Genomic DNA, 12,738 nt, shown 5'->3' with positions numbered 1-12,738 from the left:
AGTGGATTTTATCGTTTGTGTTCCCTGCCCTGCAGAACATGAATGAGTTTTGCAATGGGAGAGGGGAAAAGGTTACAGTATTTATGTTTGATACATTTTAAGTTAAGAAACCAGTCAGGAAATGGGGGGGGGGCATAGAAAGAGAAAGGGGAAATGGGAAGAAGAAAAGGGGGAAATGGTGGGTTGATTGTTTTTGCTTTTTGGTTTTGCAGAACTAATCACGTTTTGCAAAAGGAAGTAGAAAGATAAAAGGTATCGATGTTGGGTGCATTTCGTCTCAGGGAGCCAATATCTTTAGACAGCCTGATCTGGTTGCACCAGAATAAAGCAAGAATTGTAATAACAATCTATAAGCAACATAATAATCGGCATAATGATTTTAATATGATAATATTGATTACATCTATCTATCTATCTATCTATCTATCTATCTATCTATCTATCATATAAAAGGAACTTTGTCTACATGTGTGAGAGTGATTTCGTTCGTTATCGACTCCTAAACGGCTAGGCCGATCTTTTTGAAATTTCACACAAATGTACTTTATCTGTCTGGCAGCGTTCTTAGATAGGTTTTGTATCGGAATGTCTTTGATAAGTATCGATAATTGATAATTGAAAAAAAAATCCGTTGGAAGAAGAAACAGGCGTTTTTCACTAAAGTCTTATATAGTTTATATAGCATCACAAGTGCATTTGAGAAGTTTTATTACCACACAAGCCGAAAGGTCCGGCATATAAAATCAAAAGTATGTTCTTTGATATGACAGGGGCGCATTTAAAATGAATGTTTCTGCTTAAAGCAGAATTGCACCATGATACTTGACTTTCTCATTCTAAACTTTAATTCAAACTATTATCACCGCACAAGTAGAAAGTCCCGGCATATAAAATCAACAGTAAGTTCTTTGATATAGCAGGGGCGCGTTCGAAATTAATGTTTCTGTTTAGAGCACAGTTGATCAATGACACTTTACTTTTTCATTTTAAACTTTAATTCAAGCGATTATTTTATCAAAATCAAATCAATAACAGACAGCTGCCCTTTGTATACTTATTAAAGAGAAAGAGGGCAGAGCGTCCTTACCAGATCCTAAGCGGTTTCCAATACAAGTGGAGCTGATTAAGGAAATCCTCATTGTCTCTTCCTAGCCCATTTCTCTCTCAGGACATACACGCATACATTCAACTCTGTTTTATATAGCTTCTATGAGTTGGCATAAGAGAAGTAACTCTTTGACAAAAAAAATCAGAATTACACTCCTTTAATACATAAAATGTCTGAAATTTTTCATGGCAAATGCTCGTCTGAGTTCCAATCTATGGTCTCCTGTTACCAAACTTTCACAAACAACACTCAACTAGCTACAACCATTATCAACAATTTCCCCACTCTCTAACTGTGCCTAAAGTTAAGCACAGATTCCATGAATAAAGTGTCTTTCCTAGAGCTTCCCGTCTGCGGAACTTTGTTCTGCTGGCCTGCTTTCCAGTTGACTAAAGCATGGCCGTCTTCAAGTGTAATGCAAACAAGTTCTTGTTGAGTTGTCTCCTTATCAAATCATACCCAATTTTCACCACTAATGATTACTATGCTGTTGTACTATAATCTTTATCTTCGAGTGGTCTTCGGGCCTTAATAAATGGTGACTACCTTGTAAAAAAATAAACACCTATGACGAAGTTTAGAATCAAAGAATGGATATTTGTTCTTATAAATTCCAGATATTATTCATCTAGCGCAAATCAGAAATATACAAACTTTGTGGGTGCTTGTTTTGCAGTTTTTTACTTTTAGCTGGACATACAAACATACAAACACACAGACAACTGCCTTTTGTATACTTATTAAAAAGAAAGAGGGCAGAGGGTACTTACCAGATCCTAAGAGGCTTCCAATACAAGTGGAGCTGACTAAGGAAATCTCCGCTGATGTACCCTGAAAGTATTTCCGGAATTCCAGGTGATATATACCAAAAGAGAATCCACTACCGATGGCAATCATTTGATTAAGGAATGCAGACAAAACAAGCAGCCAACCAGATTTGTCCTCGTCGGGGCCATAAAGGACTTTTGTACCAAGCATTTTTCAAAGCTCTTTCCGGTTGCAGCTTCAAAACCTGGAAATATAAAATAAAAAAAAATAATTAAAGAATAAACTTTGTTTTACACCATTTTTTTTTTTTTTTACCAAGGGGTCACCGCTTGCCAACCAATTATCTATTTGTCCAATTGTATATGATGCTCTCTTTAATTGAGCACTCTTAATAACCTTGTTTTAATTCATAAATTTTATCTCTTGAATACCCCTTAACGTTAATATTATATATATATATATATATATATATATATATATATATATATATATATATATTATTATTATTATTATTATTATTATTATTATTATTATTATTATTAACTATTAATTATTAATGCTAACTTTCGCGCTTTTTGTCTGGGTCAGTTTGACCTTGCTTTTCAAATTTAAACTTTCATCGTTTTTCCATTTTTTTTTTTTTTTTTTTTTTAAACCTTAATTTATTTGATTCCTCCGGCCTTGGCAGACGTGTTTTAAATATTCTCTCCAGTGCTTTTTCTGTGCACATTTGAACTTTTCTTTTAATGATTTTGAACTCATTCCATTTGTGATTTTTCCAAGGAATTCTGCCTTTTGGATCATTTTGGACCATTTGGAACTTACCTGTTGGATTGGAAGTTTTTAATTCGACCGTGTTTGGATTTTACCATTCTTGGATTTTTTACCCTTCACCGGACTATCCATTCATGTGAAATCTTTTTATCATTTTTTCTTTTACCTCCTATTCCCCTTACCTCACCCTTTTTTTAACCAAGTAAGATCTGTGACTTACTTGTGGTTTCACTAAATACTTTTACATGCAAAATCCGATCCCGCATTTTGTTAATTCCTGCCCTCTGATGAGAAGGAGAGTATTTCTTCGAAACTCCGCAGATTAAGGACTATCCACTTATCTTGTGCTTCCTTTTTAAAATTAAATATGTTTTTAACTCTTTTTCAAGATGTTTTTTAACATGTTTTATTAATCATTTGTTCATATATATATATATATATATATATATATATATATATATATATATATATATATATATATATATATATATATATATATATATATGAATGAATTTATGAAAAAAAAAGCTTATAACTTCGAAAAATGCTAAGGTAGCACAACAAATCTTATATGCATACGAGTAGACCGCCCGGCATTGCTCAGTCATAAAATACGCTTAAATATGATATTTTGATTAATGCAGATTTCGTATTTATTATTATATTCGACCCAATATATAGTAATGATTTAAAAAGTTTTAAAAAAAATGACTTGTGTGCCACCATCGAGAATCCAAACAAAATGTTTAACTTACGATTTATTTTTTCTTCTGACATTAATGCCTGACCTATAAAGACATGTTTGCTGCAAGGCTAAAAATTAAAACCTGAACCAATAGCTACTACGTTACGCATGCATATTCGTAATGCCATTGTTCGACCGTCACCTGGTAAATTTTATTTTTTTAATTTTCACACTTTTGTACCTATTTTCCCCGGCTAAAACCCCAATATAAAGTTTCACATGGGTTCGAATACCCTATATATCAAGTTTCATGTCTGTAGACCAAAAACTAAGACAGGAGTTTGGTAGGCAAAATTTTTTGAACAAATATATACACGCATACATCAATATATATATAGAAAAAAAATTGTGTTTACTATAAGCTTTTTACACAAATATTATGCATGTATAAATCATGTAGAATATCTGCATGAATATACTTACACGTAATCTATAAATATAAAAGCGAAAATGTATGTATGTGTGTTCGCTTTTTCTGTATGTCTACAAAAGGCTTTTTTCAGAGAAGCGGTTGGTCGGTTCACAAGTTCTTACAACTTTTTATATCACATATAAATCGTAATATCTCAGAGTTAACAACGGAGCTCGTCTGTCTATTTAATTTGCTCGACTTCGGAAAGATAAATATTCAACATTTGTCGCTCGCCACATGTGGGTTAGTCTTTTTCCTATACCATCTTGAGAAAATAAAAATAAAAAAAGCGTTCCCGCAGTAGATGAAATACCATCCCGCGGTCAAACTTGACCCAATTAAGTCATTAAAACGTGCACCTGCCAAATCCAAGTAATTAAATAAATTCAAACGTGCTTCCGTTAGCATCTCGCGGTGGCCCAATGGTTAAAACCGTCGAACTCTTTTTTTTTCACACTTTAATTTATAACTTTGCCTCAACGGTTCGGGTTCGATCCTCATACTTACCTACCAAAACATTTTTATTTTATTTTAACCCCCCCCCCCGAGTTTTCACACACACCTCCAAACGCCCGGGCAACGCCGGGTACCCCTCGCTAGTCTATAATATAAATCTCACCTGTCTGTTTAAATATATGTATGCATGCATGTATGTACGTGTGTATGTATGTCTGCCTAAAACTTTTGACAGAGGCGACGGATTTTCACGAGATCAGTATCGTTTTGAAGCTCGACCCTTCAGAGGACAAAAATCGAAAAATTGGCTAAAAACATTCATTTCTTCACCCTCAACTGGGCACTTTTCTACAAGGAAGGGGTCGCATTTTTTCGCCGATATTTTCGAAAATCAACCCATCTTTTCGATTAACTAACCTTAATTTAAACCTATGTCACTTCCGGTTTGACGATATGTGCAACAGCAAAGACGTCACGCCTTTTTTCATGTTCTTTTCCTCCTTTGCTGTACGGGTTCGAGTCTGCCTACTACCACTTTTTTTTCTCAACCTCTAAACACCCGGGCAACGTCGGGCACCCAGGATAGTAGTTAACTAAAGATGATCATCCCATAAGAAAACCGAAAAAACTAATATGGAATTAATTCAAATGAATGTTTAAAAGAATACGCAAGATCTTTTGCAGATGAATGCAATTCCACAACTCATATATAAGAAACATTTCTTTTTTTTTTTTACTAAATAGAAAAAAGGGGTTTTAATATGAATATCAACACACGCGCAAAAAAAATTATAGGAATATAGATTATTGTTCTTTTTTTCTGACTTTTCTTTTTAGGAAGAGTTGCCTCCCTTACATTCCAGTCGTCCCACATTCTGAGGACATGCACGAATAGATATATATAAATATTTAGATATAAACAAATATGTACATATATTCGCCTAACTATAATAATAAAACATATATTAGCAATGAGACCTGACGTTGCCCGGAATTGAATGATGTGTTTCACAAGCCCATATGTTAACTGTTATCGAAATCAGTGAAATCGTTCATTTTTCAATCAAATCGATTGATTGCCTGCTCTAGTTGGGGACCCATTGTGGTGCACCAGAAAGAAGCTTTATTCATTCGGACAGAATAAAAATTATAACACCCCCTCGTAATAACGGTATTATTTTAACATGGTTCATACTCTAAATAAGTACCCAACAATGGGGTATGATAGAACACTGTGGAGTATATTTAAGGTGTGGCTATAGGTAGGAAATTGGGGAGACTAGGCGAGTGCACAATGGTCCCCCCTCGCTAAACATTAGCAGAAAACACTATCACTAGCTTCCCCCACTCTTTATCTGTGCCTAAACCTAAGCGTAAATTCCATGAGTAAAGCTTCTTTCTTAGAACTACACGCCTATGGAATTGTCTTCCGTTCTTCTGCTTTCCAGCTGATTACAATATGGTTGTCTTCAAGTCTAACGTAAACAAGTTTTTGATGAGCCGTTCCATATAAGTTAACAAATTTACCGAGTCTCCATTACTAACGGTTACTATATTGTCCAATTTCTACTGTACACTCTTTAATCTTTATCCTCGAGTGGCCTCTTGGCCTTGATAAGTTGTGATGCCTATGTAAAAAAATATAGATGTCTATATAAATATATACATGTCTATATAAATAATAAAACAATATATATATATATTGTTTTATTATTTATATTTATATATATACCTATTGTTTTATTATTTATATTTATATATATACCTATATATATACCTATATACCTATATATATATATATATATATATATATATATATATATATATAGGTATATATATAAATACACACACACACACACACACACACACACACACACACACACACATATATATATATATATATATATATATATATATATATATATGAATGAAATGCCCCTTATTTTTTATGGGACGTATTATATATATATATATATATATATATATATATATATATATATATATATATAATACGTCCCATAAAAAATAAGGGGCATTTCATTCATATATATATATATATATATATATATATATATATATATATATATATATATACTAGACTACCTGTGACCCTTTGGGTTAGTATGTTATATTAGCTATGGAATTCATGTATGAGCGTAACGCTTGTGACGTAAAGAAAATAGTTTGTTTTTTTAACATAACAAAAACATTTCTATGAAAGTATATTAAAATGAAAAATCACGGACGGATCACTCAAACATGAAAAAAAATCCTCCCTATTTGTGTAAAGTTACCTATTTTTCCGAATAATCGCTCAAAAATCTAAAATTAAACATTATTTTCCTACGAATCGAACGCAGACGAAAGTCATTTAGCAGCAAAAACGCACATGAACCTACCGATGAGAACTATAAGAATGAAAAACCCATACTGGACTCCTTCAACCAAGTTATAGAAACTTAAAATCTAAAATAAAATGATAAAACCTGAAGCAAAAAAATAAAACCTAAATAAATAAAATAAAATAAAACTAAAATTGAAACAGATTAGTAAATGTGTCAACAAAGTCACCGTTCTAACACAACTATTTTGTATCTAGAAATGCAAACAAAAAATAAAAAAGAACGAAGGAAGAAAGGAAGGAAAAGGGACGGATACAGAGCATTATTATTATTAGTATTAGTAGTAGTAGTAGTAGTAGTACTAGTAGTAGTAATAGTAGTAGTAATAGTAGTAGTAGTAGTCTTGGCTTTACTACAATTGTTCTTATGTTTGTCAACGGGTTAAAGTTGTTTAATTGTAAGAAAATAGCGACAGTATAGTTGTAATAAAGAATAGTTGCAAAACATACCCAATCTTCCCATGTTAAATAATAATTTCGAAATAATAACGTTAATATTTCAGTGCGCAGGTTAAAATCTGCAAAAGAAGCGATTTGTTTTTATTTGTTTACATTGTTATGGGTTACTGTTTATGCGCGCATACGCAACCGGATGTCGTAAACACAAAAGTGGGTTACATCTCTCATACAAGGTCATTTGAGTTTTATAAGTATATATACATATATATATATATATATATATATATATATATATATACATATATATATATATATATATATATATATATATATATATATATATATGTATGTATATATATAAGCATTGTGTATTTACTTTACATTTAGAAAAAAAAGAGTAAAACTCCACATTACTTAACGGTTGTATAGACTGGAGTGTCACAATGGATTTAGAATGATGTCTCCGTTTTCCAACCGCGATCATGTTAACCACCCAACCAAACAACATCCTCATATTATGAGCTGATTGTTAATTTAAGAATGGCTTTCGTGATTGAACTGACAGTTTGCTTTTAAAGCTAATATCGATTGAGCGAAAATAGAAGAGAAAAAAGCTGAGATAGATTGAAAAAAAAAACTGTTTACAAAAAAAAAAAAAAAAATTTAAGAAATAATTGAACAATTAATAAACTCTCTGAGTAAAATTGATTTAGATTTTCAACGGAAAAAAAGATAAAATATTTTAACAATCGCAAAGAAACTAATTTTATATGACCTTGCCATGACCAGATACGAGCGAACACCCGTTTCTGATAAAGTTTGGTTTAGTTTGGTTTGGATTTACGGAATATCAACCCTTATTTCATGTCGAATCCAGTAATTTTCGGAATAGAGGTTTTATTCTTCAAATTCTTTATATCTTCAAATATTTATTCATGGAATTTCCTTTATTTGTTCAGTTTTATGGTTTCTCTAACTCCATCAGCAAGGAACAAACCCTTTGGCCAGCGTTAACAACGGCGAGATTATAGTTGAGATTATATGGAGCGCAAATGTCATTCAAGAAGATCGAGAGCGATCAAGTGATTATAATAACAAAATCTGGGCACGTGGGCTAAGTGACCGACTTTTTTCATTTCAACGTAAAGTACTCAACAATAAGAACCCAGTTCTTAAAGGGTCTGACATAATTATTAATATAATTTTTTTTTGATATCTGCAGGCACTAGTGTTTCATACTTTTGGGAATCAGCAGGGAGTCACGATTGTCGCCGATCAAATGAACTTGATTTGAACCCATCTCTGACTCCATTAGCAAGGAACAACCCCTACGACCTTATATATATATATATATATATATATATATATATATATATATATATATATATATATATATATGCGCGTAGATCATCATATAATGATTAGCTGACTCTGACTGACGCTAAAAGCATTTAATAAGAGTAAATGTTTAATTTCAACTTGTATCTCTCGCGGTTGCGGGAGCCTAGTGGTTCGGGTCCTTGCTAATGAAGCCAGACATGACTTCTGTTGCCAGGGTTCGAGTCTCTCGACTGGCATTAATCGTGACACCCTGCACTGATGGTTCCCGAAAGAATGAAACACTAGTGTCTGTAGGTATTTAATAATTATTAGAGTAAATAATAATAATAATAATAATAATAATAATAATAATAATAATAATAATAATAATAATAATAATAATAATAATAATAATAAATATATATATATATATATATATATATATATATATATATATATATATATATATACAGGGAGTCATAATAAAATACATACACTCTTTAAATTACAATAAAACCAACATTTATTATAAGAAAGATTAGTTTCATACATCAAAATACTGTGAACAAATATAGAAACTAGATAATTATCGAAAGTGTTCAAATTATTGGCCATTGTGGTCCATGAACAGCTGACAACGCTCACTGATTGAATCGACAACGTTCCTAATCAGTTCAGTTGGTATGTTAGCACATCTTCTTTCAATGGTTGCTTTTAACTCATTTATTCCAGCTCGTTTGTGGTGTGAATCTTGCGTTTAGTAGTCCTCCCACCCCGGCCTCCCAAAAGAGAAAAATCCGGTGAGCGTGGACAGTACTCGATACTTCCTCTTCGTCCTATCTGTTTTTCAGGTGACTATAAAGATATGCTCTTACGTCATGATGATAGTGGGGAAGTGCTCCAGCCTGGGGGAAGTGCCAGTCTTTATTCCTAAACATCTCTTGGGAACGTGGCATAACGTATTCATGTAGCAAGTTGAGATAATTTAAAGAGTGTATACACTTCCTTGGAATACCTTGTATATTGATTATTTTATTAGGTTTATAAAGAAAGTAAAAATGTTAGACAGTTAATAATGTTTTTAATTGACTAATATTTTTCAACAGAAAAAGGTAAAACATATAAATAACCCCCAAGATGGAGTAGGAACTAATTTAACGTGATTTTTCTCTCTACCCCGACAATGCTCCAGCAAAACCTCGTTCTGAAAATCATATCTTACGCCTGAAAGTATCCTGTTCCTCTACAAGGCCACCATTCGCCCATGTATGAAGTATTGTTGTCACATCCGGGCTGGTGTATCTGCCACTAGACTTCTGGACAGGGTTCAAAAGAGATTCGCCAACCTGAACTGTCATCTAAGTTGCGACCTCTGTCCTGTCGAAATGTTGTATCCTTTTGCCTATTTTACAAGTATTTAAATGGTTGATACTCCAACGAACTACAAGCCCTTGTAGCCCCTCGATGTAAATAATCCCGACAAACCCGACAAGCAGTAACGTCCCACCCCTACACATTAGAGATCTCTAGATGTAAGGAAGATTTCCACTCTAATAGTTTCTTCCCCAGAACTTTGGAATTCCCTTCCTGCTTCCCCAACTGTACTGACATACATCAAATGTAATGTGAACAGACATCTTGCTACTCAACTCCCTACATAGTATCCCTGTAACTTATGTCCTTGATAGTAGCCCCCTACATCAAAATGTCACTATGCCTTGCATGGGGCGAAAATGTAATAAAAATCGTATATAAAGAATTTACTGAAAATACTGCCGCTTTTTGTGTTTGTTTGTTTGTTTGTTTTGTTTGTTTGTTTTGTTTGTTCGTTTGTTTGTTTGTTTGTTTAAAGCATGCAACATTTGAACAAAATCAACAAAGCACATAACAGTTGGCTTCTGATAGCACTAATGTTGCTGCAAGACTTGATACAAAGTGAATATTTGGCTGGTAGAACCCGCTTCCTCTTCAGAGTTGCATTGGTTACGCCTGGTGCTGTATTCATACTCCTGCTTAGATAGATAGATAGATAGATAGATAGATAGATAGATAGAACCTGATTAATTTGTGCGTATGCATTAAGTTTATAAAGAAAGTAATATTTTCGACAGAAAAAGATAAAATATAAATAACCCTCAAGATTCATTCAAGTGGTACAGGCATTGATGACTATGGCTCTACATCTATCTCTCTCCCACAAGGCATTCATGAATTCATTGTTGCTCACCATTTTTGATATTGCACAGGTGTTCAGACTGTTGCTGATTGTCGGAGAATAGTTTGATGACTATCAGGCGCCATCTGTCTATCATGGTAATCCCAATCGAGTAAGGTGTTCTAATTCAGAACCCTATTCACGCCGTTTATCGAATAAAGTATCTGATGTATTGCCATGGCTTTCTTTGCAGTTATACAAACAGTAGGTTGCAGTTTCTTTCTGTCCGAGCAGTGTCCATACTGTGCGATTAACCTGACCATTTTACCGATAAGTATCTTCTGCTCAGAACAACGAAATACGAAACCATGAACAGAATTATTTCCGCTTCCATATTATATCAGTCATCTGCTTTCCATGACCTCACGCTACTCTGATCGGGGGTGGGAGGCTAACTGTGTTCTCGACCATGTCCAAGGGTTTCCCACAGACTAGCGGATGGAAGGAAGTGGCCTTACTTTTCCTTTGACAATCGTGTTGTCCTGTTACCCAAGATTGAGTAGGAGCTAATTTAACATAACCTTTATCCCGTCTTCGACAACTTCCCAGAAATAGAGATAAAAAGAAAGAAAGGAGGAAGTCAAAGAAATAGAGATAAAAAGAAAGAAAGGAGGAAGTCAAAGAAATAGAGATAAAAAGAAAGAAAGGAGGAAGTCAAAGAAATAGAGATAAAAAGAAAGAAAGGAGGAAGTCAAAGAAATAGAGATAAAAAGAAAGAAAGGAGGAAGCCGCCTTTTGAAAATCATATTTGACCTCAAGGCTTGAGCCAAAGTGAATATTTGGTTGGTAGAACCGGCTTCCTGTTCAGAGGTGCATTAGTTACGTCTCGTGTGTTATTCGCAGTTATGCTTAAAACGTTGATGAAAAATAATTGTGAAATAATTCGACGTGACATCTATTCGAGTTATTTCTTTGTAGTTGCTGTGGACTCGCTTATCGCCCTTTGAAATAAATAAATAAATAAATGCTAGCAATATCGAGTCATTCCAATCTTTTGAAATTTCCTTGGTCATTCAAATCAACCGGAATATTCGATGGAGCCAGTTTTGTCATGGTGTCTGGACAGTATTTATAGATTTTAACTGCTAACCTATTTTCACCAGCAGCTCTGTTGTTTATTTATAACTAGCTGGGGTACCAAGCATTGTCCGGGTGTGTGGATGTAGTAAGTAACGCCGGGGGTGGGGGATTAAAAAAGTGGTAGTAGCGGGGAGGAGGGGATCAAAATAACAGTAGGCAATTTGGATGAAGAGAGGTGTTAAAATATTTTTTAAAAAGTGGTAGTAGGTAGGCAGGTTCGAACACGTAACGCGAAGGAGGAAAAAGAAAAAAAAAACACCCGTAACGTCTTAGCCGATGTCTCAATCGCGCAACCGAAAGTCAAGCGCATTGAAATTAAGCATAGTCAATCAAACGGTGACGATGACTTGCTTAAATGTCGGCGAAAAAAGTGACCCCATCCTTGTACAAAACTGCCGAGTTGAGGGTGAAGGAATTAATGTTTTTGCCTAATTTTTTTTTTATATTTTTCATCTGAGGATCGAGCTTGAGAACGATACCGTCGCGTGCGTAAAAAGTTTTTGCGACACACACACATTTTACCTTTTATATATTAGACTAGCAAGAATACCCGACGTTGCTCGAGATTGAATGATGATCAACAAATGTTTCACACTCCCAATATTTTATTGTCATCAAAATCGGTGAAATCGACCATTTTTCAATCAAATCAATTGCCTTGTTCTAGTTGGCGATCCCTTGCAACGGGAGGAAGCTTCACATGCCTTCCTGCAGTCACTTAGTTCACAATTCATCGTAGTCTAAATTACACTGTAGAGAATCTACTGTTGATTTTATAAAATTATTTTTATATGTAATGGTTTGAATGAAAGTTCAAAATGTAAAAGTCAAGTATGATGCTTCAGTTATGCTCTAAACAGAAACATTCATTTCCAACGCGTCTCTTTCATATCAACGAAACTACTGTTGATTTTATATGTCGGGCCTTTCAGCTTGTGTGATAATAACACTTCTGAAATGCACTTGTGATGTTAGGTTGTATGAAGTGTTAACTTTGGTCAAAATCGCCTGTTCTTTCGTTCATTGGAATTTTTGGATTATCGATTATCGATTATCGATA

General features: G+C 33.8%; 1 protein-coding gene across 1 annotated transcript in view; it reads right to left on the bottom strand.

Annotated features, from left to right (window-relative positions):
- LOC145247477 (monocarboxylate transporter 13-like) overlaps positions 1–12,738 on the bottom strand; it is a 266,991-nt gene that overhangs the window by 52,513 nt on the left and 201,740 nt on the right. Inside the window, exon 2 of the mRNA XM_080109275.1 lies at positions 1,879–2,120. Within this exon, the coding sequence (XP_079965401.1) occupies positions 1,879–2,086 (208 nt within the window). The 5' untranslated portion in view covers positions 2,087–2,120. The remainder of the gene's footprint in view (positions 1–1,878; positions 2,121–12,738) is intronic.

This window comes from Euprymna scolopes, chromosome 25 (genome assembly GCF_053919585.1).
Source record: "Euprymna scolopes isolate OS-2025 chromosome 25, ASM5391958v1, whole genome shotgun sequence".
NCBI classification, from domain to species: Eukaryota; Metazoa; Mollusca; class Cephalopoda; order Sepiida; family Sepiolidae; genus Euprymna; species Euprymna scolopes.
Note: the sequence above shows the minus strand (reverse complement) of the source record. Positions and strands in the feature narration are given on the sequence as shown.